The 21,051-nt window shown below is 43.2% G+C and overlaps 1 protein-coding gene across 6 annotated transcripts in view; it reads left to right on the top strand.

Moving 5' to 3' along the window:
* Positions 1-19,052, top strand: part of ATP2B4 (ATPase plasma membrane Ca2+ transporting 4) — a 104,289-nt gene extending 85,237 nt beyond the window's left edge. For 3 of the 6 annotated variants that reach the window (XM_066362018.1, XM_066362015.1, XM_066362017.1), the window contains 6 exons: positions 1,448-1,639; positions 2,088-2,301; positions 2,865-3,076; positions 3,998-4,105; positions 5,940-6,116; positions 14,467-19,052. In XM_066362018.1, coding sequence (XP_066218115.1) covers positions 1,448-1,639; positions 2,088-2,301; positions 2,865-3,076; positions 3,998-4,105; positions 5,940-6,116; positions 14,467-14,781 — 1,218 coding nt within the window. In that variant the 3' untranslated portion in view covers positions 14,782-19,052. Of the gene's footprint in view, positions 1-1,447; positions 1,640-2,087; positions 2,302-2,864; positions 3,077-3,997; positions 4,106-5,939; positions 6,117-9,763; positions 9,945-14,466 lie in introns of all 6 variants that reach the window. The other 3 variants (XM_066362020.1, XM_066362019.1, XM_066362021.1) reach the window with 2 other exon arrangements.
* The last annotated feature ends 1,999 nt before the right edge of the window (positions 19,053-21,051 follow it).

Raw genomic sequence — 21,051 nt, 5'->3', positions numbered from 1 at the left:
TTTTTGCTTTTTTAAAAAATAATTGAGTAATATATTTATGTCTCACCCTTTTAGATGAGCGATGCTTATCTACAGTACTATCTATTCTCACCTATATACATTCTATGCACTTTTCTTCCAACTCACTTTTTTCACTTAACATAACTTGAAGATTATTCCATGGTAATAGTACGTAGAGATATTCCTCCTTTATTTTCCTCCTCTTTTTATAGTTCATGGTGTAGTATTGTATGGATGTAATAGAGAACTTTAGAGAGCTGTCTTTAAAAAGATTTTATTTATTAATTTTAAAGTAGGGATAGAGAGAAAAAGGACATTGGGGAGGAGCAGGAAGCATCAACTTGTAGTAGTTGCTTCTCATGTATGCCTTGACCAGGCAAGCCCAGGGTTTCAAACTGGCGACCTCAGCATTCCAAGTCAACACTTGATCCACTGCTCCACTACAGGTCAGGCTAAAGAACTTTTCAATGGGGAAACCAAATTGTATAGTCTAATAGATATTCATTTGTTGCAATCTGGATAGGAAAATAATACCACCAGGTAAAGAAAACCAGTAATCTACTAATGCAAGCCAAATAAACAAATAAGCTCCTCTGTGGGTTGCAGAAGTTGTAAAATGTGGAATAGAAGTATGGGCTGGGGATGGTAGGGACAGCTTTGCAGAGCAAGTAGAGCTTAGTTGAGTAGAACATTAAAGAGGTAAGCTTTAAGTAGACGGGGAAAGAGGATGTTCCAGACTTGGGGAAATGGTATAAGTAGAATGAGAAATTCAGGAAATTGTGAATAAACCAGTGGGGTTTAAGCAGAAAGATACCTAAGAGTGGGTCGGAAAATGTATCAGCGTTCACTTATTGAGGGCTCTGAGTGCTGGATGAGAAAATTTACTGTTTCTTAAGTACAGCTCTCAATCCCTGATATTTCTATTCAGAAACTTTTAGTGGTCTCCCAGTGGCGGGATTTTGAGCAAGGGTAAGACTCCTCAACTGTGCCACCAAACTATTTCTCCTACTTAAAGTTGGGGGTGACAAGGACTTAAATGAGATACTGGCAGTGGCAAGTGAGATTTAAGAATTTGGAGGTAGACTAAATAGGACTTGTTCCCTATCTTTTAATTTGCTTCTAAGGTGGGAGAGTAAGAAGGAAGAGAAAAAGGAATGTCAGAGATAACTGTAATTTGCAATCTGGGTTCAGGAGTAAGGTGGTAGCATCAGGTTCCAGCCCTCTTTTCTGTAAAGTGACAGCGATACATTTCCCCTTCATTTTCTTTGGGGAATAAAATGACTCAAGATGCATGGTTTAGTCTTTAGTATTTGTGTGGCTAGTGTGCCCTCTAGTGTTTGCCTAGTTCAGAAGCTTCTTGGAGGTCAGGAAATGGAGTCTGGGTTCAGAATGCTGGTAAACTCTGCTTTACCCAGTTCCTCAGTTTCCCTTCCCCTTCTCACCTCAGGGTATTGCAGGTACAGATGTGGCAAAGGAGGCATCAGACATCATCCTAACAGATGATAACTTTACCAGCATCGTGAAGGCAGTGATGTGGGGACGAAATGTCTATGACAGCATCTCCAAGTTCCTGCAGTTCCAGCTCACTGTCAATGTGGTGGCCGTGATTGTGGCCTTCACCGGCGCCTGCATCACTCAGGTGAAGGGAGTGTGTGTGAAGGGGGGCTGGAATGGGAGAGATGAGGCAGGGGCTGAGAAATGTGGGGAATAGGGCACAGTGTGCTACTGAAGAGTGAGGACAGTTCCCCTGGTGGTGTCAGGGTAGGGGTCAGCTCTTTTAGGTCCACTCTCTCCCATCTGCTTGTGTGGGGCAATGGTAATTTATCTGATGATGTCAGCCACTCTGAGAAGCACTTACATGATTATCTCTGCTCTTTCAAAACAATCTTGCAGAGAACCTATCATCCTCATTTGACAGATGAGGAACCTAGGGCTCAAAGAGGTTAAGTATCTTTGTCAAGGTTACTCAGCTAATAAGTGACCCAAAGTCTAAGTGAATAATAGAAGCTAGACAAAGGTGAGGCTGATGAGTGAGGTGAGGGTCATTTCTGAGGAAAGCTAAAAGGATTGGCTCTTCTCCCCACCAGGATTCCCCATTGAAAGCTGTGCAGATGCTGTGGGTTAATCTAATCATGGACACGTTTGCCTCATTGGCCCTGGCCACAGAGCCTCCCACAGATTCTCTGTTGATGCGTCGCCCCTATGGCCGAAATAAGCCTCTAATCTCACGGACTATGATGAAGAACATCTTGGGCCATGCAGTGTATCAGCTCACAGTCATCTTTTTACTTGTCTTTGCCGGTGAGCTGAGGGTGGGGACGGGAGTGAGGTGGTGGTTGTGTTGTTGGATGGTGATGGGCAGAGAGTGGCCCAAGGACAGAAGGCAGCAGGGCGCAGACTGAGCACAAGACTAGGAGTAACAGCAGTTTCACTCACCGAGTGTGTTCTCTGTTCTGCTACTGGGCACGTTATGCTAGTTTATGTACTTCTGTTAAATCCTAACAGAATTTCATGAGGATAGCTTCATTATACCTTTTCTTAGAGATTATAAAATGAAAACTCAGGTCACATGATAGTGATGCTGAGATTCAAATCTATGTCTGCCTGACTCTAGTGCACGTAGTTCTACCACCATGCTGCACTGTAAGAAGGTAAATATCAACAGAGCAACCGAGTTAGGGTCTGATATGTTGAGATCACGGCTAACATTTGAAATGCTTAATAATTAACATGGCTCAGATACTGACCAATTCAAATGGAAACCAGCCATCAGTAGCCAATATGGCCACATAGCATGTTCTGACTCAACCTGAGCCCTTGTTGACATCAGACTTACCCTGCAGTGCTTCTGCTCTCTCTTCTAGGTGAGAAATTATTTGACATTGACAGTGGGAGAAAGGCACCCCTACATTCCCCACCTAGCCAGCACTACACCATTGTTTTCAACACTTTTGTGCTGATGCAGCTCTTCAATGAAATCAATTCACGCAAGATCCATGGAGAGAGGAATGTCTTCTCAGGCATCCTTCGTAATATCATCTTTTGTTCTGTGGTTCTCGGCACATTCGTTAGCCAGGTGAGATTCTAGCTGGAGTTGGGGTAGGAAGTCTGAAGTGTTACAGGCCAGAAGCTGGCAGCCAGGGTTCCTTAATTACCCAGGAAAAGGTGCGAGGGGGTAATGGGGGCAGTGGGGTGTTGGGTTCCCCATTGGCTTCCATTTGCACATGGTTGTAGATTTGGAAACCGCTGTGTCAAGTGCCCCAGTGCAAGGCAGCATGTTGGTAGCAAATGAAGTAATACTTGTAGGATCCTTTTATTATCTTTCTAAAACACAGAAATCTTATGAAGTAACCAAGAGAAGGGTCACTGTCTTCAACCCCCTTTCCATGCCTCCTGTGAGCATACATGAAATGTGCATTTGTGCACTATGGGGGCTCTCTCAGTAAGAAATGTTTGCAGTCCACAGAGAAAGGGAAGGGATGGGAGGCTGCACATGTGGGTGACAGATAAGCCTGTCTTGGGCTCCTCTGGGGCCTGGGGTTAAGAGTGTGGCTGCCCTCATGGGAAGAGGATTGAGCCCTTCCTTCTTACCCTAGTCAGAGCTACACTTAAACATCTGCAGATACAAGAGATTATGAGCTCACCATATAACTAAGGAACTCCTGCCTCCCCCCTAAGCTGGGTACCTCCCTTATTTGTCTTCATCCTCAGTTCCTCTCCTCCATCGCTGTGACTTATCTTTGTCACCACTGGCTTTAGTCATAAGAATTCTTTAGCTCCCTGTTTTCCCAGCTCTTACATTAATAATTTTTATCGTAACTGTGTCTGTCTTCCCTTCTTTCCTTCCGAATTTTTTCTTTCTCCTTTCTCAACAAGGTAATCAGGACTTAGACCTCAGGGATCCTGGGGCGAGGGATTATGTGTCTCTGGTGGCCTTGGCTGGGAGGCTGACTACCTGTTACCTCTTTGATGACGGGCCGACCCGTCTCTATTGTAGATTTTCATCGTGGAATTTGGGGGTAAACCTTTCAGCTGTACAAGCCTTACCCTGTCCCAGTGGTTTTGGTGTCTCTTCATTGGTATTGGAGAACTGCTGTGGGGCCAGGTGAGTACTGGCCAACCCGCCCTGTGCATTCACACAGCCTGCAGACCTCTTCTCCTTTCCTCCCACCCCCTCAAGTTTTTGAGTTTTTCTATCTTCTAGGATCCCAAGGTAGAATGATCACTGCCCACCACTTTAGAGACCTCAGATCTCTCCTCTAACCAGGCCTGGAAGCTAACTAAATCCCTTAGCTTCTCTGAGATGGGAGTGGAATGAAATTTACTTGAAATTTACTGAAAAAATAATAACAAAGTGGAAGTCTTAGAAATAGAAGAGTTTACAAAGCATGTCTTTATTCTAATGAAGCTTCAGTCTGGCCCAGGCTACTCTGCTGACAATGTTTAAGACTTCCCCCACCTCTTCTGCTTCTCACCATGGTCTTATCTCGGTTGAATTGCTGACTCTCATAAATCCAGACTCACAAGGTGTCCAGAGAAGCAGTATAGCCTAAAGCTCAGAGCATGGATGTTGGACCAACCACCTGAGTTTGAATTCCAGCTCCCCGTTTTACAAGTTAAACTTTGAACAAGTTTCTTAACCACTCTGTGTCTCAGTTTCCTCAACTTAGGCTAATAGGGTCATTGTTAATTGTTGTTAATCAGCAAATCAGTTACTATACCGAAATGACTTAGAACAATGTCTACTACCCTATGAGTATTCAATAAATGTTAGCTGCTAAAATTATAATATCAGGTCTGGTAAGAGTTTCACCCCTTTCCTAACACTACTTTGAAGTTTTCTGCTTTGCTGTAACTAACCCCAAAGATTCCCCACCACCAGTACCACCAGGGCTGCAGCCTTTTCCCCAGAGACCTAGTGTTTTTTCATACTAGATGCCTCCCTGATTAAGTCCTATCCCGATTCCTAACCCAAGTCCCTCCACCCTGTTCTGTTTGCTGAAGTTCATTTACTAGTGGGTCTCTGAAGCAGCTTACACTAGGGTGAAGCTTGGTTGTTTCACCTACTGTTTGAAACTATCATCTGAGTCAGTCTCACATGTAACTCTGTGGCCTTAATCTCAGGTAACAGCCTTCGTTCTATATCACAGCATATCCAAAAGCAGAACTGATATCCTTCCTATTTCAAAACACTTGGGTCCAAACACTTGGGACTGCCCACAGAGCCCATCTTTCCCATCTAAGCCCTGTCCACTCCCCCTCTTGTATGTAAAGGAGAACTGACTGATAGGTTCTAAGCTCACCAAATGATTTATTTTGAATTACAAGCCTACTCTAATGCTCCATGGCTTCTGGTAATACTCCTATGTCCCTTCTTACCTGGCCTGTCCCACCTACTTCCTCACCCCAAGCCCAAGAAGACTTTTAGTATCCTTCCATCACAGTTTCATAACTTTCTTTGCATGTGGTAACTAAGAAGAGGCTCGTTCTTTTCCAACACCATCTCTTCCTCCCCTTATTCATACACATATAATGTGACCATCCTGTCCACAAGGTTATTTTCCTCCAGGCCTCGATCTCTATCCTTTCTCACTGTGTACCATGCATCCTAGTTCTACTTCTCTGAAAAGACACATGGCAAAATGGAAAGGAAGAACTGAGACAGTAGGAGAAGAATGAAGCATATAACTAGACAGCTAACTGGTCAACTATTAGAATATAAGTTCCCCTTTGCATGTCCACAAATATAGAAGACCTTCTTGGGGTCCTGACAGCTGACAGGCACTTGATGAATGCTGCTTGAATAGACTGGTGCTTCTCCCACTATTCTCTCAGTGGATGGGTTATAAACCTACCCAAGGGCCTGACCTGTTGAAGTTGAATGACAGCTCTTCTCACCACCATCCTGGTATTTTCCTTTTTGCTGCACCTGTTCTCAGGTAATCTCTACAATACCTACCCAATCCTTGAAGTTCCTGAAGGAGGCGGGGCATGGCATTACCAAAGAGGAGATCACCAAGGATGCAGAGGGGCTAGATGAAATTGACCATGCAGAGATGGAGCTACGCCGAGGCCAGATCCTCTGGTTCCGGGGCCTTAACCGTATCCAGACTCAGGTACTTCCTGGGAGAAGAAATCTCCCCATCTTGGGAAATTTGGGGAGGGCAGCAGTTCTTGGTGGCCAACATCTGTTCCCTTCCATACTACTACTCTGGGCAGCTATAGCTCCCTAGCTGTAGAGCAGACAGGAGCAGAGGCAACTACACCAACTCCTCTGAGAGGATAATATTTATAGTTGTAGGGTCTAGAGCAGGGGTCCCCGAACTTTTTACACAGGGGGCCAGTTCACTGTCCCTCAGACCGTTGGAGGGCCGGACTATAAAAAAAACTATGAACAAATCCCTATGCACACTGCACATATCTTATTTTAAAGTAAAAAAACAAGATGGAAACAAATACAATATTTAAAATAAAGAACAAGTAAATTTAAATCAACAAACTGACCAGTATTTCAATGGGAACTGTGCTCCTCTCACTGACCACCAATGAAAGAGGTGCCCCTTCCAGAAGTGCAGCGGGGGCCGGATAAATGGCCTCAGGGGGCCGCATGCGGCCCGCGGGCCATAGTTTGGGGACCCCTGGTCTAGAGTATGGGACACTAACTGTTAGCATAGTCCTTTAGCTTCAGGTTGGTTCTAAAGCCCACTTTCCCATCCTCCATTGGGTTAGCAAGCTTCCAACATGAGGTCTCTTGTAGACACTATACCTGACCCAGGGTGGGAAAAGTTCAAAGTCTTTTCCTACCCTTCGGGAGGAAGGACTTAGACAATATCTCTATGCCAGCAGCCCCAGAAGATATTTAATGTACATTCTCAAGCTGCTGTTAGGGTAATATAGATGTTACCTGGAGGGATCTTTGTAAAAGAAACTCACCCTCTTATATCTTCCTCACTTGAAATTTAGGGTCATAGTAGGGAATCTGATAGCTAAGTGTATAAATGACAGTAATCTCTCAAGGCCTAAATATCTTTTGCAGGATTCAGACTTGAAGCTATAATTTCTTCAAAATTTTTTCTTACAATTTCTGAAATGGGAGAGAAGCCACTCTTGTTGCTCATAATTCCCCAGCCTAGAGCCCTCCAGACACCTTCCCCCGACTTTTCATGCAACTCTATCTACCTTCTCCTGGGTGAATGGGCTGGTCTAGGCATTGACAGTCCTATCATTTTCCCTGTTCTTGCCTCATACACTTCTACTGTGTTAGTCCTAAGACCTCCCACCTCCAGAAAGGTTCAATCCCAAGATCTCCGGGTGCTCTCCTGAGAACAGGCCTGTTTCTCTCTACTGATTGGCTGAAGATCCAGAAATAAGTTTCACTCTTTAAAATTAGCTTTGCAGATATTTAGAAATTTCCCTAGTCAAGTCCACCTCTTCTCGGTGCATAGAGAAGAGAGGTGCAGTGGGTATACTAAGCTAAAGAGCTGAGAGCTTGTCTTCCATGGGCAAGACAACAGATGGAAGTGGGAGAGAGGAGCCAGGTAGGAAAACGCTGGAACTCCTTCTCCCAGGTTCCTCCCCCCAGAGAGGGAAGTTCCCACAGGACCTGCAAATGCTGCCTCAGCACATGCAGAGTTCCCACTCTCATCCCACCCACTCCCCCGGCTGCTGAGCCCCTCCATGGCCTCACCTGACCAGAGAATGTGGCGTTTTGGTTCCTGTCCATAAGCCCCCAGTGCTTTCCTTTAGGTCTGCTATGTTCAAAATAACCTGTCTGCTTTTCTTCCCTTCAGGATCCTCTACCTCCTCTCTACTGTGTGATTTCTTTCCTAGCTGGGGTTCTCTCATTGCAGTATCTCTTGTCTCCTTGCCAGTCTTCTCTCTTGGGGGCTTGAGATTCATGGAGCTTCCTTTCCCCATCCAATATCAATGTTCACTGCCTCAACTCTGTAGTTTTATTACCTACATAGCATTAAGAATACCACCTTTCCCTATCAGAGTATAAGGCAGTTGGGCCAGAACGGCATTAACCCTGAACTTAGGCAGCAAAGACAACCTGTTAAAAATGCCACAGTAACCGAATCTGTGCCATTGCAGTGTGCACCTGACCCTGCAAGCAGACAAGGCTGACCGTGCCAACCTGCATCGTACACCTGAAGCTCTCCCCTGGTACATCTCTTTAACCTCAGCAGGGCTCTGACAAATTCCCCTGCCATCTGACTCCTAATCTTTGTTGTCAATCTCCTAGCAACATTTAGGGTGGCCAAGCGACTATCCCATCCTGATCCCTTTGGTCAGAGAAAGCTAAAGCACTAGAAAGCAGAAGTTTAGGAAACAAGGGCTAGAATCTTAGGAAGGTAAACCTAAGACCCAGTTGCCTTGTGGAAGCTGACACCTCATAACCCCAATGAACACTGAAGAAGGTATCTCTACAGCCCCTTCTGCCATGTAGCTGAACCCTCCCTGCATGCAAGCCCTTTCCTCCTACAGGATCAGGCCTCTCTGTCCCCTGGAACTGAAAACCCTATAATGTGATGAAGGGGTGGCGTTTTAGCTCAGAATCCAGAAATGAGCCCTGAACATTTCATGGCTTCTCGGGAAGCTTTATAAGTAAAAATAACTGACTCACAAGATGCCTGCTTTCCTGCCTTCTCTCCTGAGGAAATTAAGTCAGATGAGTGGAATCAGCACCTTTCCTGCATTCCTGGGAGATTGGCCATTGGTATTAAGCATGTGGGCATTTTTAAGATGATTCTATCAGATTCTAAGGAATAAAGAAATTCCTTTAGATGTATTCCTTGTTATTTAGGGGTCAGGGATAAGGATGGTAGGTTTGACTGAGGCTCCACACCCAGACCGTTGCTGGAAAGTAAATGGCATGAATTGCCTCTGTCTCAGAGGAGTAGAACCCTGAATTCCAGAGACCACTGTCTAGAGCTAGACTTGAAGCTGCTCACCACCCACCAACTATCAACAACTCCTTTGCCCCTCCTTCAGTCTAACTGCCCACTTATTGTCAGCATTTCTACCAGACATTTCTGGATCTCTAATGCTTTAATGTAGCTAGTCACATTTTGTCTGAAGAAGCTGGCCATTGGATTTCTGAGCTCCATTCTTGGTCCCTGTCCACCTCAGTCCGAGGAAAGGATGTCTCAGAGAAGAAATTCAGAGAGGGTGAGCCCAGCAACTCGTGGGTCAGGAGCCTTTCCACTGTGTCATCACGTATGGGCTACTACATGCCTCTGTTTTTTCTTTAAACACATGAGTTATTGTCCTGGAAAACCTGCAAAGATAGGTAGTTGATTTAATTGGTCTAGAGGTTTCTGAACCTCAAAATTCAGTAATATATACTTCTATCTTAAATTGCATGCCTTATTTTTTAAAAGTACAGGTCAAAACAGTGAATATGTTGTCACTATCTGTGAGATATCATGGATGCTGGAAGTTCCTTTAAATTTTAGATACCTTTGGACACTGACACACCTAAAATGTCCTCCATTGGCTAAAAGGGGAGACCAGACTGGATTCTGGCTGGCTATTTGGACTCCATAGCAAATTGTTCCTTAAAGGTATAATACGCAATGGTCACATTTGCCCCTGCTCCTCACCATTGCTTTTTGAGGGAATCTCTCTGGCTTTTTATCTCCTGTCCCCTTTTCCCAGTTCCTTCCACCCCCTTCCCAAACCCTTCAGAACCCTCCCTTCCTCTTTCCTCACCTCTCTCTGACTGTGGAACAAAGCTATTTCATTCTCTGATTCTTTGCAGATCGACGTAATTAACACATTCCAGACGGGAGCCTCTTTTAAGGGAGTCATAAAGCGACCGACCATGGGTCAACACCTTGATGTAAAACATGTTCCTAGCTCATCCTATGTAGCAGTTGCACCAATCAGATCTTCCCCCACCACTTCTGTTGCCGCTGCTGTTCCATCTCCTACTCTGGGCAGTGAGTGATAGTCTATTATGATGCATGATTTGCTAAAATGACCACAAGAGAGCACATGGCATCCACTTTAACCAATCATGGTTATCTTTTCCTTTTGGTTTTCCCTTTGATCTTTGACTTAAGGGAAGAAAAACGGGACAGAAAGCCCACTCCAAAACCAGGCTATGTGCCCTTTTATTTTGTTAATTTTTAAATTTATAGTGTTGAAAAGCTACTAAACCATAACTATTTTAAAAGCAACAGTCCTGTTTTCTAATTGTTTCCCCACATTGCTTGTTTCTTCCTTGTTTTTTATTTTACTTGACTTTGTTTTCTTGTGTTTTGCTGTTTTGGATATGTGTTCATTTCTGCTCCTTCTGCTCCTTTGTCTAAACTCAATCTCCGAGGGCTAGATGTAAGGTTAGGCCAATGAAAACCCAGGAACTCGCTTCATTTGGGGGCAAGTTTGAGATCTCCTGAGAAAGGTACTAAGGGAGCTATTGTTCCCATGGGTTTTGTTTGTTTGTTTGTTTTTACTAGTAAACCTGTCATAATTGAGCCAGTATGGAATTTGGACACTAATAATAGTCCTTTTGGTGACTTTTATCTTTAGCTGGCAGTATTGGCATAAAAGTTATAGATGAATGTGAAGAAAGGAAAGTTTGATTCAAATGCATAGGACTAAACAGCTCTGCTGTTTAATTTTTCAGGGACTTTCAACCAAATTCTGGTAGGAGAAATACACACAAAGGTCAAAATAACTTATTTTTCTCCACCTGTTAAAACTTCTTTATTTATTTATTTATTTATTTTAGGAATTTCTGAAGAGCAACATTTTTCCCCCTTGCTTCTCCTTTCCTCTAGGAATAGAATAGAAACATAGAACCAGAAAGTTTAAAAACCATTGCCTCACCTGTAATGAGCCATTTATATCTTATTTTGCACATAAAGTTTTAGGAATCCCTTTCTTAACCAGCCTGTCCATTGGAATGCTGTACACACTCATCCTAAGATCTGGTGTTCCCATGGGTAGATTACTGGGTTCCTGCTAATGCTTATGCCTTCCTCTACTAGACACTTTACCTTTCCCAAGTGGGATACAGAGAGGGGGGAAGTCTGTTTGCTGATAAGTGCTGAGTGTGTGTTTGTCCTTTCCTCGCGAACCCCCTTCTAACCCGTAGGTGGGGAGTAAAGAAAGAGCAATCGCACTGTCTGTAGGTCTCCCAGGCTTAGATTATTTGTTGCCTTTTTAACTAAGTGCAAGTGTTCTCATGGGAGGTATTGGGGGGAAAGGAAGGAGTCTTTTTTAATATATATATATATTTTTTTTTTATTCATTTTAGAGAGGATACGGAGAGACAGACAGAGAGAGAGAGAGAGAGAGAGAGAGAGAGAGAGAGGAGAGACAGAGAGAGAGAGAAGGGGGGGAGGAGCTGGAAGCATCAACTCCCATATGTGCCTTGACCAGGCAAGCCCAGGGTTTCGAACCGGTGACCTCAGCATTTCCAGGTCAACGCTTTATCCACTGCGCCACCACAGGTCAGGCAATATATATATTTCTTTAGGCCCAAAGGTAGTCAGGGAACTAAATAAGTCTTACCCTGAAAATATTCACGAGCCTCATGTTGAAATCCCCCCATATTTCTCTTTTATTTCCATTTTCTTCCAGTTTTACCATGTCCTTCTAACTAATTTCTGTTCTACTTTTTATCACACCTTTATGTTAGGAAGGGTTAGTGTCAGATATCCCAGCAGTTTGAAGGTAAAAGGAGCTAAGCAGAAGATAACCCACTGGACTCTTTGTAGACATGCTGGTAGACGCTATGATGCAAACCATCAGAGACTAGAAAATCAGTCACAAGAGACAGGCCAGACCTGCTCTTTCTCCAGTTCTTTCTTCCTTGGAGGTCCGAGAAATTATAGTCATGCATTTTAAAACCCCCTTTCCCATTTTGGATTTCCAAGTGAATTCAATTATTTAACTAATCTTTAGTAGATAAATCTCTAAGATTTTCCTCTATAGGAAAGCCATAATCCTTTTTCTTTCCCTGGTTTCTGAAAAGTGAGCAGAAAACTACAGAATATCAGCTGAGGAAATGGAGTCTTCATTTGTCCATTCACTGAGCCTACATGGCAGTAAGCACTATGGTCTAGCCTGGTTGGGGATCCTAAATCATGAGAAAGAGTTGCCCTTCAATCAGCCACTTCACCTGTAGGACAGGGACCAAAGAGGAGACATTTCCCAAAGGTTTTCAGAAGTGATGACCAGGGAAGGAAGGGTTGATGAGCAAGTGGAGAGAGCCTAAAACTTTCACAGCACCCACCTCACTAGCTGTATCTTGTTTCGCATACCCAACTCATGCACCAGGCAGCACGCATCAGGAAGGGAGGAGGACCTGGGGGTGGATTGGTGATGGTGTATCTGTGTGATTGTTTATCATCATGTGTTATATATTCTCTGAGGCCAGTGTTGGACTTCAGGAACATTCTAGCACAGCCTCATGCTCTCTTCCCCCTCACCCTTCGCTCCACCCACCACGCCACCAGATGGTACTCCCTAGCTTTCTGACTCCGCTTCACTTGAGCTTCCCTTGCAGGTGACTGGTTTCCCTTTAGATTCCAGAAGTCCTGAAGTTGGCCAGAGGGTTGTTCCTTGTTCCCCCAAAGAAGAAAGTTTCCCAATTTTTTCCGTCTGCCCACCCCCTGTTCACTTTTATCTCCTGTATTATTTACCTGTAACAATGTATGATCACCACAACGTGGGAGAGGGAAAGCCAGCAAACATGGCTCCAGACCCTCAACAACCCCACTTTTTAAAAATCTGTTTTCAATATTAGACTTTATATATTATTATTTTTATAAAGAATTCAATGTTTAAAACAATAGAAGCAAGAAGTTTGAACATCACTGATATTGAAGATGATCAACTGGTGGTAGAAAGGTACCTGTTCATTTGCAGCACTTGTTAGAAATTTTGAGATCTCATGAGCAGGTGAACAGTATGGGCTGTGTTATTAATCTGTTCGTGGGGGAGTCGGTGTGACTTTGAAATACATCTCTTGATCAGGACCAAGGAAGAACGCATTGGATTTGGGTTTACCTAAACCAAGTTGCCTTGCTCTAAGTTTGACATAGATCAATTAAAACTTGGGACCTCCTGAAGACCAGCTAGATCCTCTGTTCCATTTAATCTCACCTAGATCTGGGTCAAAGAGAACATGACAGGTAAAATTCACCCATTAGATGATTAATAGGAATTGTAGAAGGATGGAAAAGTAGGTCTCCAACCTCTTGGGATCCAACTTTCTCCCCTATCCCCAATCCTACTAAACCAGCTTTGAAATCCTTCCTCAGAGAGACCTGCAGTTCAAAAAAGCAGACTGCCAAAGTGGGCACCCATGGATTAATGCGAAGGCTAGTTACAGGGATTAATTGTAGTTAATTTTTTCCCTTTCTCTAAACTGACTAAATCCCTCTCTTTTTGTGCATTAAAATAAAGACTTTACCCAGGGTAATGTATTTCCCTTTCTTTTCCCAGTAAAACTACAAATTGCCTTTTCTTCATTTTATCTACCCCATCGGAAAAGCCACTTGTTTGTAGCTCTGCCCCCTAGATTGGGTGATTTCTCTCCTGGCCCCATCCTTTTCCTTCTCCATATAAGATCATGCTTCTCTTTACAATTGATAAATAGCTGACAACGCTATGAAACTGGGCGGAGTTGCCATGTGTCAGAGACATGAACATGCATTTGAGTGTGGGAGTCAGGTCTTCTCTCAGAAGTCAGGAGGAAGTCATCTTCTGATACCTTTGATATCTGAGTTTCATCCATATCTTCCAGGGAGGGACAGAAGGAGGGGACAGGGTAGAGGTTGTGAGATATACTTATGTGTGTTTCCTGATGAAAGAACAGTTATTCAGTTGGAGAACATGAGTTTTAATTTCTTGCATGCTGCTGACACAGATGAAGATGGGTTTGTCTGCCTTGCTGCATTGTATTCATGGTCACTTATCACCTAAAGTGTATTGTGTACAGATTGGTATGTGTTTGGCTGTTTGAGGGTTTTGAACGGATAACTGAACTTCAATGTGTAATTTTTCTATTCCACATTCACAAAATGTTTGACCACAGAAAATCACGTGTCTGAATCATCATTTAAATTTGGCTGTTAATTTGCACCTTGTTCCAACACCTGTGCCCTCTATTCAAAAGAACTAATGAATCTTTTTGTTTTGTTTCATTTTAAGAGTGGATTGTTTGGGAATGCTAACTTCACTTCAGGTTTTCTATTTTTTTAATGAAGCTTTTGAAACATCCTCGTTGTTTGCCATTACTCACCTCACCCCATTCCAATGCTTGAAATTTGAGCCACGTAACTGTTTTTAGTGTTTCATGATCTCTTCTTTTATGTATGGTTTTTGTTGTTGATCAGTAATGTTTTGTAGTTTGGGTTTTGTTTCTCTCCTCAAATCACCAATTTCTTGTTCTACTGGCCAATTCTTATCACTATATTTTCTCATCCTTCTTTTTCTTCCCTGGTATAGATCAAAGTAGTCAAAGCATTCCATAGTTCCCTCCATGAAAGCATCCAAAAACCCAAGAATGAAAACTCCATCCACAACTTCATGAGCCACCCTGAATTTGCCATAGATGAGGAGGTGCCACGAACACCACTCCTAGATGAAGAAGTGGAAGAAAATCTTGAAAAGGCTTCTAAGTCTGGGACTAGGGTGCTCCTGTTGGATGGTGAGGTCACTCCATATGCCAACAAGAACAACAATGCGGTGGATTCCAGCCAGGTGCAGATTGTTGCCTCTCATTCAGAAAGCCCTCTACACAGCCTGGAGACATCAGTTTGAACTTCATTCTCTGACTACCATTCCTGCTTTCCCTATTTCCTGTTCATTTTTTCCATCAAAAGATCATGATGGGACTTTTCACTGTTATGTCAGCTGCTCCCAAGTATGTGTGAGTCCCACCAGACCACAAAGAGGCAAGAGAACAGACTTATAAGGATTTCAACTTAAACTTGAGCTGTGATTTGTAGCAGGACCAGTCAAACCCCAAGCAGATAGTGAATAGTAGTAGAATCTACTCTTTGGGTATATCAGTTGTCATTTTTAAAGAAATACTACAATCCTCTTAACATCTACCCCAACCCAAATTTCCCCCCAGTTGTCATCTCCTGACTTCTGGACTTTACCCTGAATCTGTGCTATTTATAACCTCAGTTGAGGATTCAGAAAGATCTACTGCTCACAAAAGTTAGGGGATATTTCAAAATGAATATGAAGCGATAAAATATCCCCTAATTTTTGAGAGCAGTGTAAATATTCTTAAATGAAATGTGTGGGAAGCAGGAATGGAATGTATGGAATTAGCCTATAGAGTGATTGTTTTAAAAATTATTTTCCCATTTTGAAAGCTTATACCTAAAGCCCTCTAGCTCTTTCAAACCTCCCCATGGTCTTTTGACTATTGTCTTCCTTACCTTCACTTTTTTTTCTTTTTCTTTATTTTATTTTATTTTATTAAGTTGTGATGATTAAGAAAGTAGAAAAGACCTGGATTAATTGAGTCAACTTTGACAATTCTCCCTTCTGGTCCCATTGGAACCCTTGATTTGATTCTAGAGGTAGATAAGTTTTCTTTGCTAACAGTCTTTTGAAGCAATTGAGAGCTGGTAAGAATGTGTTCCTGCTGTTATCAGGTTACCTGCTTCTAAAATTGTCAGGTATTTGTGGTTTCTAAGTGCCAGAGAGATCAACCTTGACCATGAAGCTTGCATGTGTGTGGTATGTAGTTTTTACCACAACCTTGAGATTTCTCTTATTCCTAAAGTGGTGGCAGATGAGTCAGTTGAGAATGACCCATCATTCTACCTGAACTTGGGTATTGAGGGAGGACCAAAAGCTGGTAGGTGTAGAAGACCTGACCATCAAAGCCAACTCTTGTGAAGTCCTTGGAGTGACCACTACTGTTTTCAAAGCCATGTGCCAAGGCTTTAACAAGGGAAGACCTGGTTGTTGGGGGAGTGGGTGTTGAGAAACCTTGGGAGAGGCCAAAGGGCCATTCTAGCCGGATCTGAGAAACCAGAAACCTTGAACTTAGGTGGCTGGGTACCAGCTTTGACATTCTTTATTTTGTCTAATTCTACTCTTTTTGTGTCCCCTAACTTGTCCAGTCTCTGAAAGGTCTCAACCTTTCTCAAATATTCTGATTTTGAAAATATGTATCCAAAGTGGGAGGCTCCAGTGACATTTTGCTGACTTAAAGGAGCAAAAGACCACCCTGAACAGCTCTTCGCCATCCTCCCCTCCTCTCTCTCACATACCCCACTCAAGCCCCTCTCCAGAATGTGCTCACCTGCTGCACAGTAAAGCCCTGTGCCTTCACTCCCTGAACACTGCCCAAAGCATGCATCCCCTTTCACCTGCCTCGGAGGAGTAGGGACCTCACTAGGAGATTTTTTTAAGTGTTCCTTAGTGGGACAAGGTGAAGCCACATTTGCAGCAGCTTCATTTTTATCCCTGCTGAATGTTGAATTACACTCTACTGTGCAGGGGTTCGCTCATTTCCACCAATTCCCTCCTGCTGGTGGATGAATGAAGCCTGCCCCCTTCTTTGCAGAGTGGTGGGAGTAGGAAGGGTCTTGAGGCTCTTGTGAAGTGCCAAGTGTCCACTTGTGAGAGTAGGGGCACCCTAACCTGTCCTCTCCAGCCTTTTCTTCTGGATGCCGCCTCCCTCACCTTTCACTTGAGCTGTCCAAGTTTGGAAAAGTAAAGTAACAGTGCTCCCTATGCATCCCTGTTACTGCAGAATCTACCAAATTGGATCTTGGTTTTGTAATAGTGATGCATCAGTGAACTTTTCTCTGTCGGAAACACTCATGGGGGAGGAAAAACAGCTCACGTAAGGTGGTAGGTGTTTACATGTATTTGTTAAGTACATTGGAAGATTTCATTCTGTCAAGTCTTTTATTACCTCAGATCAGTTTAAAAAGCAAGCCAATAACAAACTTCAGAGGCTATTTTACCATTCCTGCTCCCAAAAGACTCGTGGTGCCTGAAAGGTTACTCTTGAGAGCTTATGTCTACTTTTAAACTCAACAGTTTTTTGTGTATTCTAGTTTCCATAGTAGGAGAGAAGAAATAGAAATATTATGCAAAAAAATATACTTTTCTTTAGATCCAAAACTGGTATTTTTTTGTCAGCCATATATATTCTGTTTAAAGGATTTAAAATAAAGTGCTGTCATGTAACCCTGTGGAGGTAGCACCGTAACCAGCTGTTGACATGACAGGCGACTTAGGATATTTGTAATTGGTTTTTAAAACCGATATACCGTAATTCCTTTCTCCAAACAGCCATCTTTATACTTAGGGGAAATATTTGTTGGGTTCTAGACTTTTTTAATATAAATTTTGTTGATATGGACTTGAGTAAGTTTGTTTATGTGCCTATGTTTTTATATACATTTTTTCTATTCAGTTTCAGCAATCCAAATGGCAGTTAGTAAATATGGTGTAAGTTAATAAAGCTTTCCCCCAAAATGGTGCTTTGGGTTTGAAAAGGATCTGACGGGGAAAAGGGGAAGATAATATCCTAGATTACTCTCTTGATAAATCTAGAAAAATAGGCCCTAGGCGGGATGGGAAGGAAAGCATCCAGCAAGAAGGGAGCACCAACAGAAAATGACTGCACACCATGCGGTAGTACCATGCTCTTCAGTAGCTAGCGGTTAGGGTCAGAGGCCTTGGTGGGATTTTGTTTCTTGATAAATAGCTGGCATAGTGGTGCCTAAGACATGATCATCTCTTGAGCTGCAAGGATACTCTGATTTGGGGTCTGCATTTTTTACCTCCTGTTGCCCCTGGAGTTTTCCATTAGTGAGTTTTTATGCAAGGATCTAAGTTAGGACTTCTTCCCCTCCCCTAGAAAGGTTTTGTGCAATATAGAAGATGGGGGTAGAGTTCTAATGGAAAAAACACAAGGCGGGTTCTAGCCCTCGCTGACAGTCTTGGGGCTAGTTTCTTCCCATAGTGCCCTCTGACCTCTGAAATGTCTCCCATCCCTAAAAGTTATAGAGAGGCCACCTAGAAATCCCTCTGGCATTTGTGGGTTCTTTAGGTTTGTGTGTCCTTTTCCCCTTGAGCTTCAGAGGGGAGCGTTTGCACTTAAATCTGAGTGATTACCTCACTGCCTAAAACCCAGAGGGGCGTGGCGAGCTCTCCTGTGCCCTGGAACTGCCAAACGCAGAGCTCGCTTGCTTTCCTGCTTCCTTGCCTGTTGGTTGAAGCAGCCCACGATACAAAATACACACTTCCTCACTTTTCATAACAAGGGACCACCCCACTGCAGTGGTGGGGGTGAGGCATTTATAAATGCCTGCTATTAAGCCATTCCAGCCCCTTCCTCAGAGTAGACCAGACACCCTTCCATTGAGCTCAGTGCCAGTCATTTTTGCCTTCCCAGCCCTGCTGTTAGGCCTGCTGCCCCTTTTCCTCTTGATTAAGAGAGATGGAAGGAGGTGAGCTCCCCATGACTGAACTGGCCTTTGGTTCATGTTTTCTCCCCATATGTATATATGCCATATATACGTGCCAAAAAACCTAACTACATTGTTCTTTCAAATCAGCATGCAGATAGGAATTTTGAGTTTTGTTTTGTTTTTACTCAGTAACTAGTATAGCAAGCACTGGTTTGTTTGGGTTTTTTTGGTTTTTGAGGGGGGGGGGGTTTGTATAAAAAATTAAAACAAAAGATAGGCCACTGTGGTCTGCATGACATCAGTAAGCAAATGGTGATATCAAAGCAACGTGGACCCCAGTGTATGTTGCCATGATTTGCAGTTTAGCTTAACAGTGCACCCAATCTGTATTTGTATTTTGATATTATTTAAGCTCTCTGTACAATATTTTGCATGTATTTATATGGTTCTTAGAAAAAAAAATGCTATAAACTGGCAAATCTGAAATTCAAATATGCTGTTTCCATTGAGACAGGAAGAGTAGGAGTTTTAAAAGATGGAAAAGAAGGAATAATGTTTTTGGAACCAATTAAGCTTGTTGCTGATAAGAAGAAGTCAGTATTCCTGTGCACTGAGAATAAAAGTCCATGCCCACTCAGAGCTGTGTTGTCTTCGGTGTGTCTCCACTTTTAGATAATGTCACTGGTTGTTGAAGCTGGGGAAGGCTCTGTCATAGCCATGTTGGGAACCCCATCCGTGCAAGCCCAGAACTCAGCTTATGGGTAGACCCTGATGTGCTTCTTTGCCAACATTTCCCTCAGCGATTTGCCCTGGTTGCCAGTTTCATTTTATTGTAGTACAACCTTTGCTCCACCCTCTTTGTTATAATCTACAATTGGGACTGTGAAGCTGGGGCTTTTGAAAAAGGATGAATTTTGGAAGGATAAGAAAGAGGTAGGCTTGATGAGTCATTTATTTATTTTTTTCCCTTTGCTTTATTTATTTATTTTTAAGTGAAATGTCTTTTGGGAAATTTTGTTCCCCTTATGTTAACACTTTCCCCACCTTCCCTCTGGGATTCTCCAGGTCCCGCCCTCCCAAAGGTTTATGTTTTGTTTTGTTTTTTTAATTGTCCCATTCATTGAGTCTCTAGCATGATTGATATTAGGCCCCAATTTCAGGTCAAAACAGCTTTCTGGCAGATCATTTAGGTTCTGAACTTTCATACTGGAACTCAGACCTCCTTCCTGCAACTTCCATCCAGGCGCACAATCAAGTTTCCAGCTGTCTTCAAAAACAAAGGGAAGAATTTTGTCGGCTGCATAAGGTTCTTTAGGTGGGAACAGTCTGATGCTGAGGAACAGCCCCCTCCGCCTGCTGTTGGAACAGGCGGGTGTGAGGAGGAAGCAGCCCCAGTCGGAAAAGGCTTCTGTACTGAGAGGTCTTATCCCCATTTTTCTTGCCTCTGTTCCAGGCTGCTCTCCATAGGCAGCCACATTGCTGCAGAGAAAAAGGAGATAGCAAGTAACAGGATTATGTCTTATTTGACAAAAAAAAGTTATTTTCAAAACAGAACTAGTTTTTTTTTTTCCCCCAGCATAGGTTACCTCCCAATTACCCTTACCAAAAGGGAATGCAACACACACGCACCTGGAGTCCTTTCTACAGCTTGGCCCTGCACGTTTCCCCTCTCACTCTCACCTTGTCTTTGCTGGGCCCTAGATCTGTGCCCCTGCTATGCCAAACAAGATCTTAAGGATCCGTGCCTCCTGGCCCCGGTGTGCAGTAAGGCATAGTGAAGAATGAACTTCAAAGCAGTTTTCTGGCAGAGACCAGTGTCTCCCAAGGTGCTGGTTTAATGGTGTATAAAGCCAGTTCAGCTTCTTGGGCCTGAGTTACCATCTGGCAAAGACCACACTCTTTTCTCCTATCTTGTTTCTCACCCCACTTCTAGAAGAAAATCATTTCTTTGCCCTCAATCTTTAATAATGGTGAGTTTCCCCTTTCTCCATCACTGGGTGGGTTGGTTGCTCGCTCTCCACCAAGACTGACTGCTTCCTTCCTAAGTACACACATGCCACAAGGCAACTCCTCGAATTACTCTAGCAAAGCCAAAGACGACTCTTCGGGTACCAGTGAGCTGGTTACCAGCTTCTAACCTGGGTTTGTTAGGCCATGGTCTTCACATCACTGCAAGCAGGAAGGAGAATGAAATGGACATGTCCTTTGCCAGCAAATAATTTTGAAATCTGGTTGTAAATAAATCATGCAAACATGTTACTCTTTCTGTGTGGATTATGTCCCCAACATGAGAGGTAATAACCTGCTAAGTTTATTGACTAATACTTTTAGCTTTGAAATATAGTAGCTTCCAGGTTCTGGGCTTGTCCTGATGGAACTAATCACAGGTCTTTACTTCTCTGAAACTAGTTTCAGGGACCTCCCTGTCCTCAGATGACACACACGTAGAAAGGAGCAGACTCTTTGGAATGGCCTTTCACTATCCTTTCCAGAGAGGCTGGTTACTTATGAAGAGAATTTAAATGATCCACATATTTGGAAAGCCAAGTTAAAATCAGAAGTTTGACTGCTTATGAAATCTGAGCAAGAGAAAATATCTGAACTGTCTTGAGTGGCCAGTGCTGTTACACTCAGAGCC

Source organism: Saccopteryx leptura, chromosome 2 (genome assembly GCF_036850995.1).
Source record: "Saccopteryx leptura isolate mSacLep1 chromosome 2, mSacLep1_pri_phased_curated, whole genome shotgun sequence".
Lineage (NCBI taxonomy): Eukaryota > Metazoa > Chordata > Mammalia > Chiroptera > Emballonuridae > Saccopteryx > Saccopteryx leptura.
This window is presented reverse-complemented; position numbering and strand designations above follow the sequence as displayed.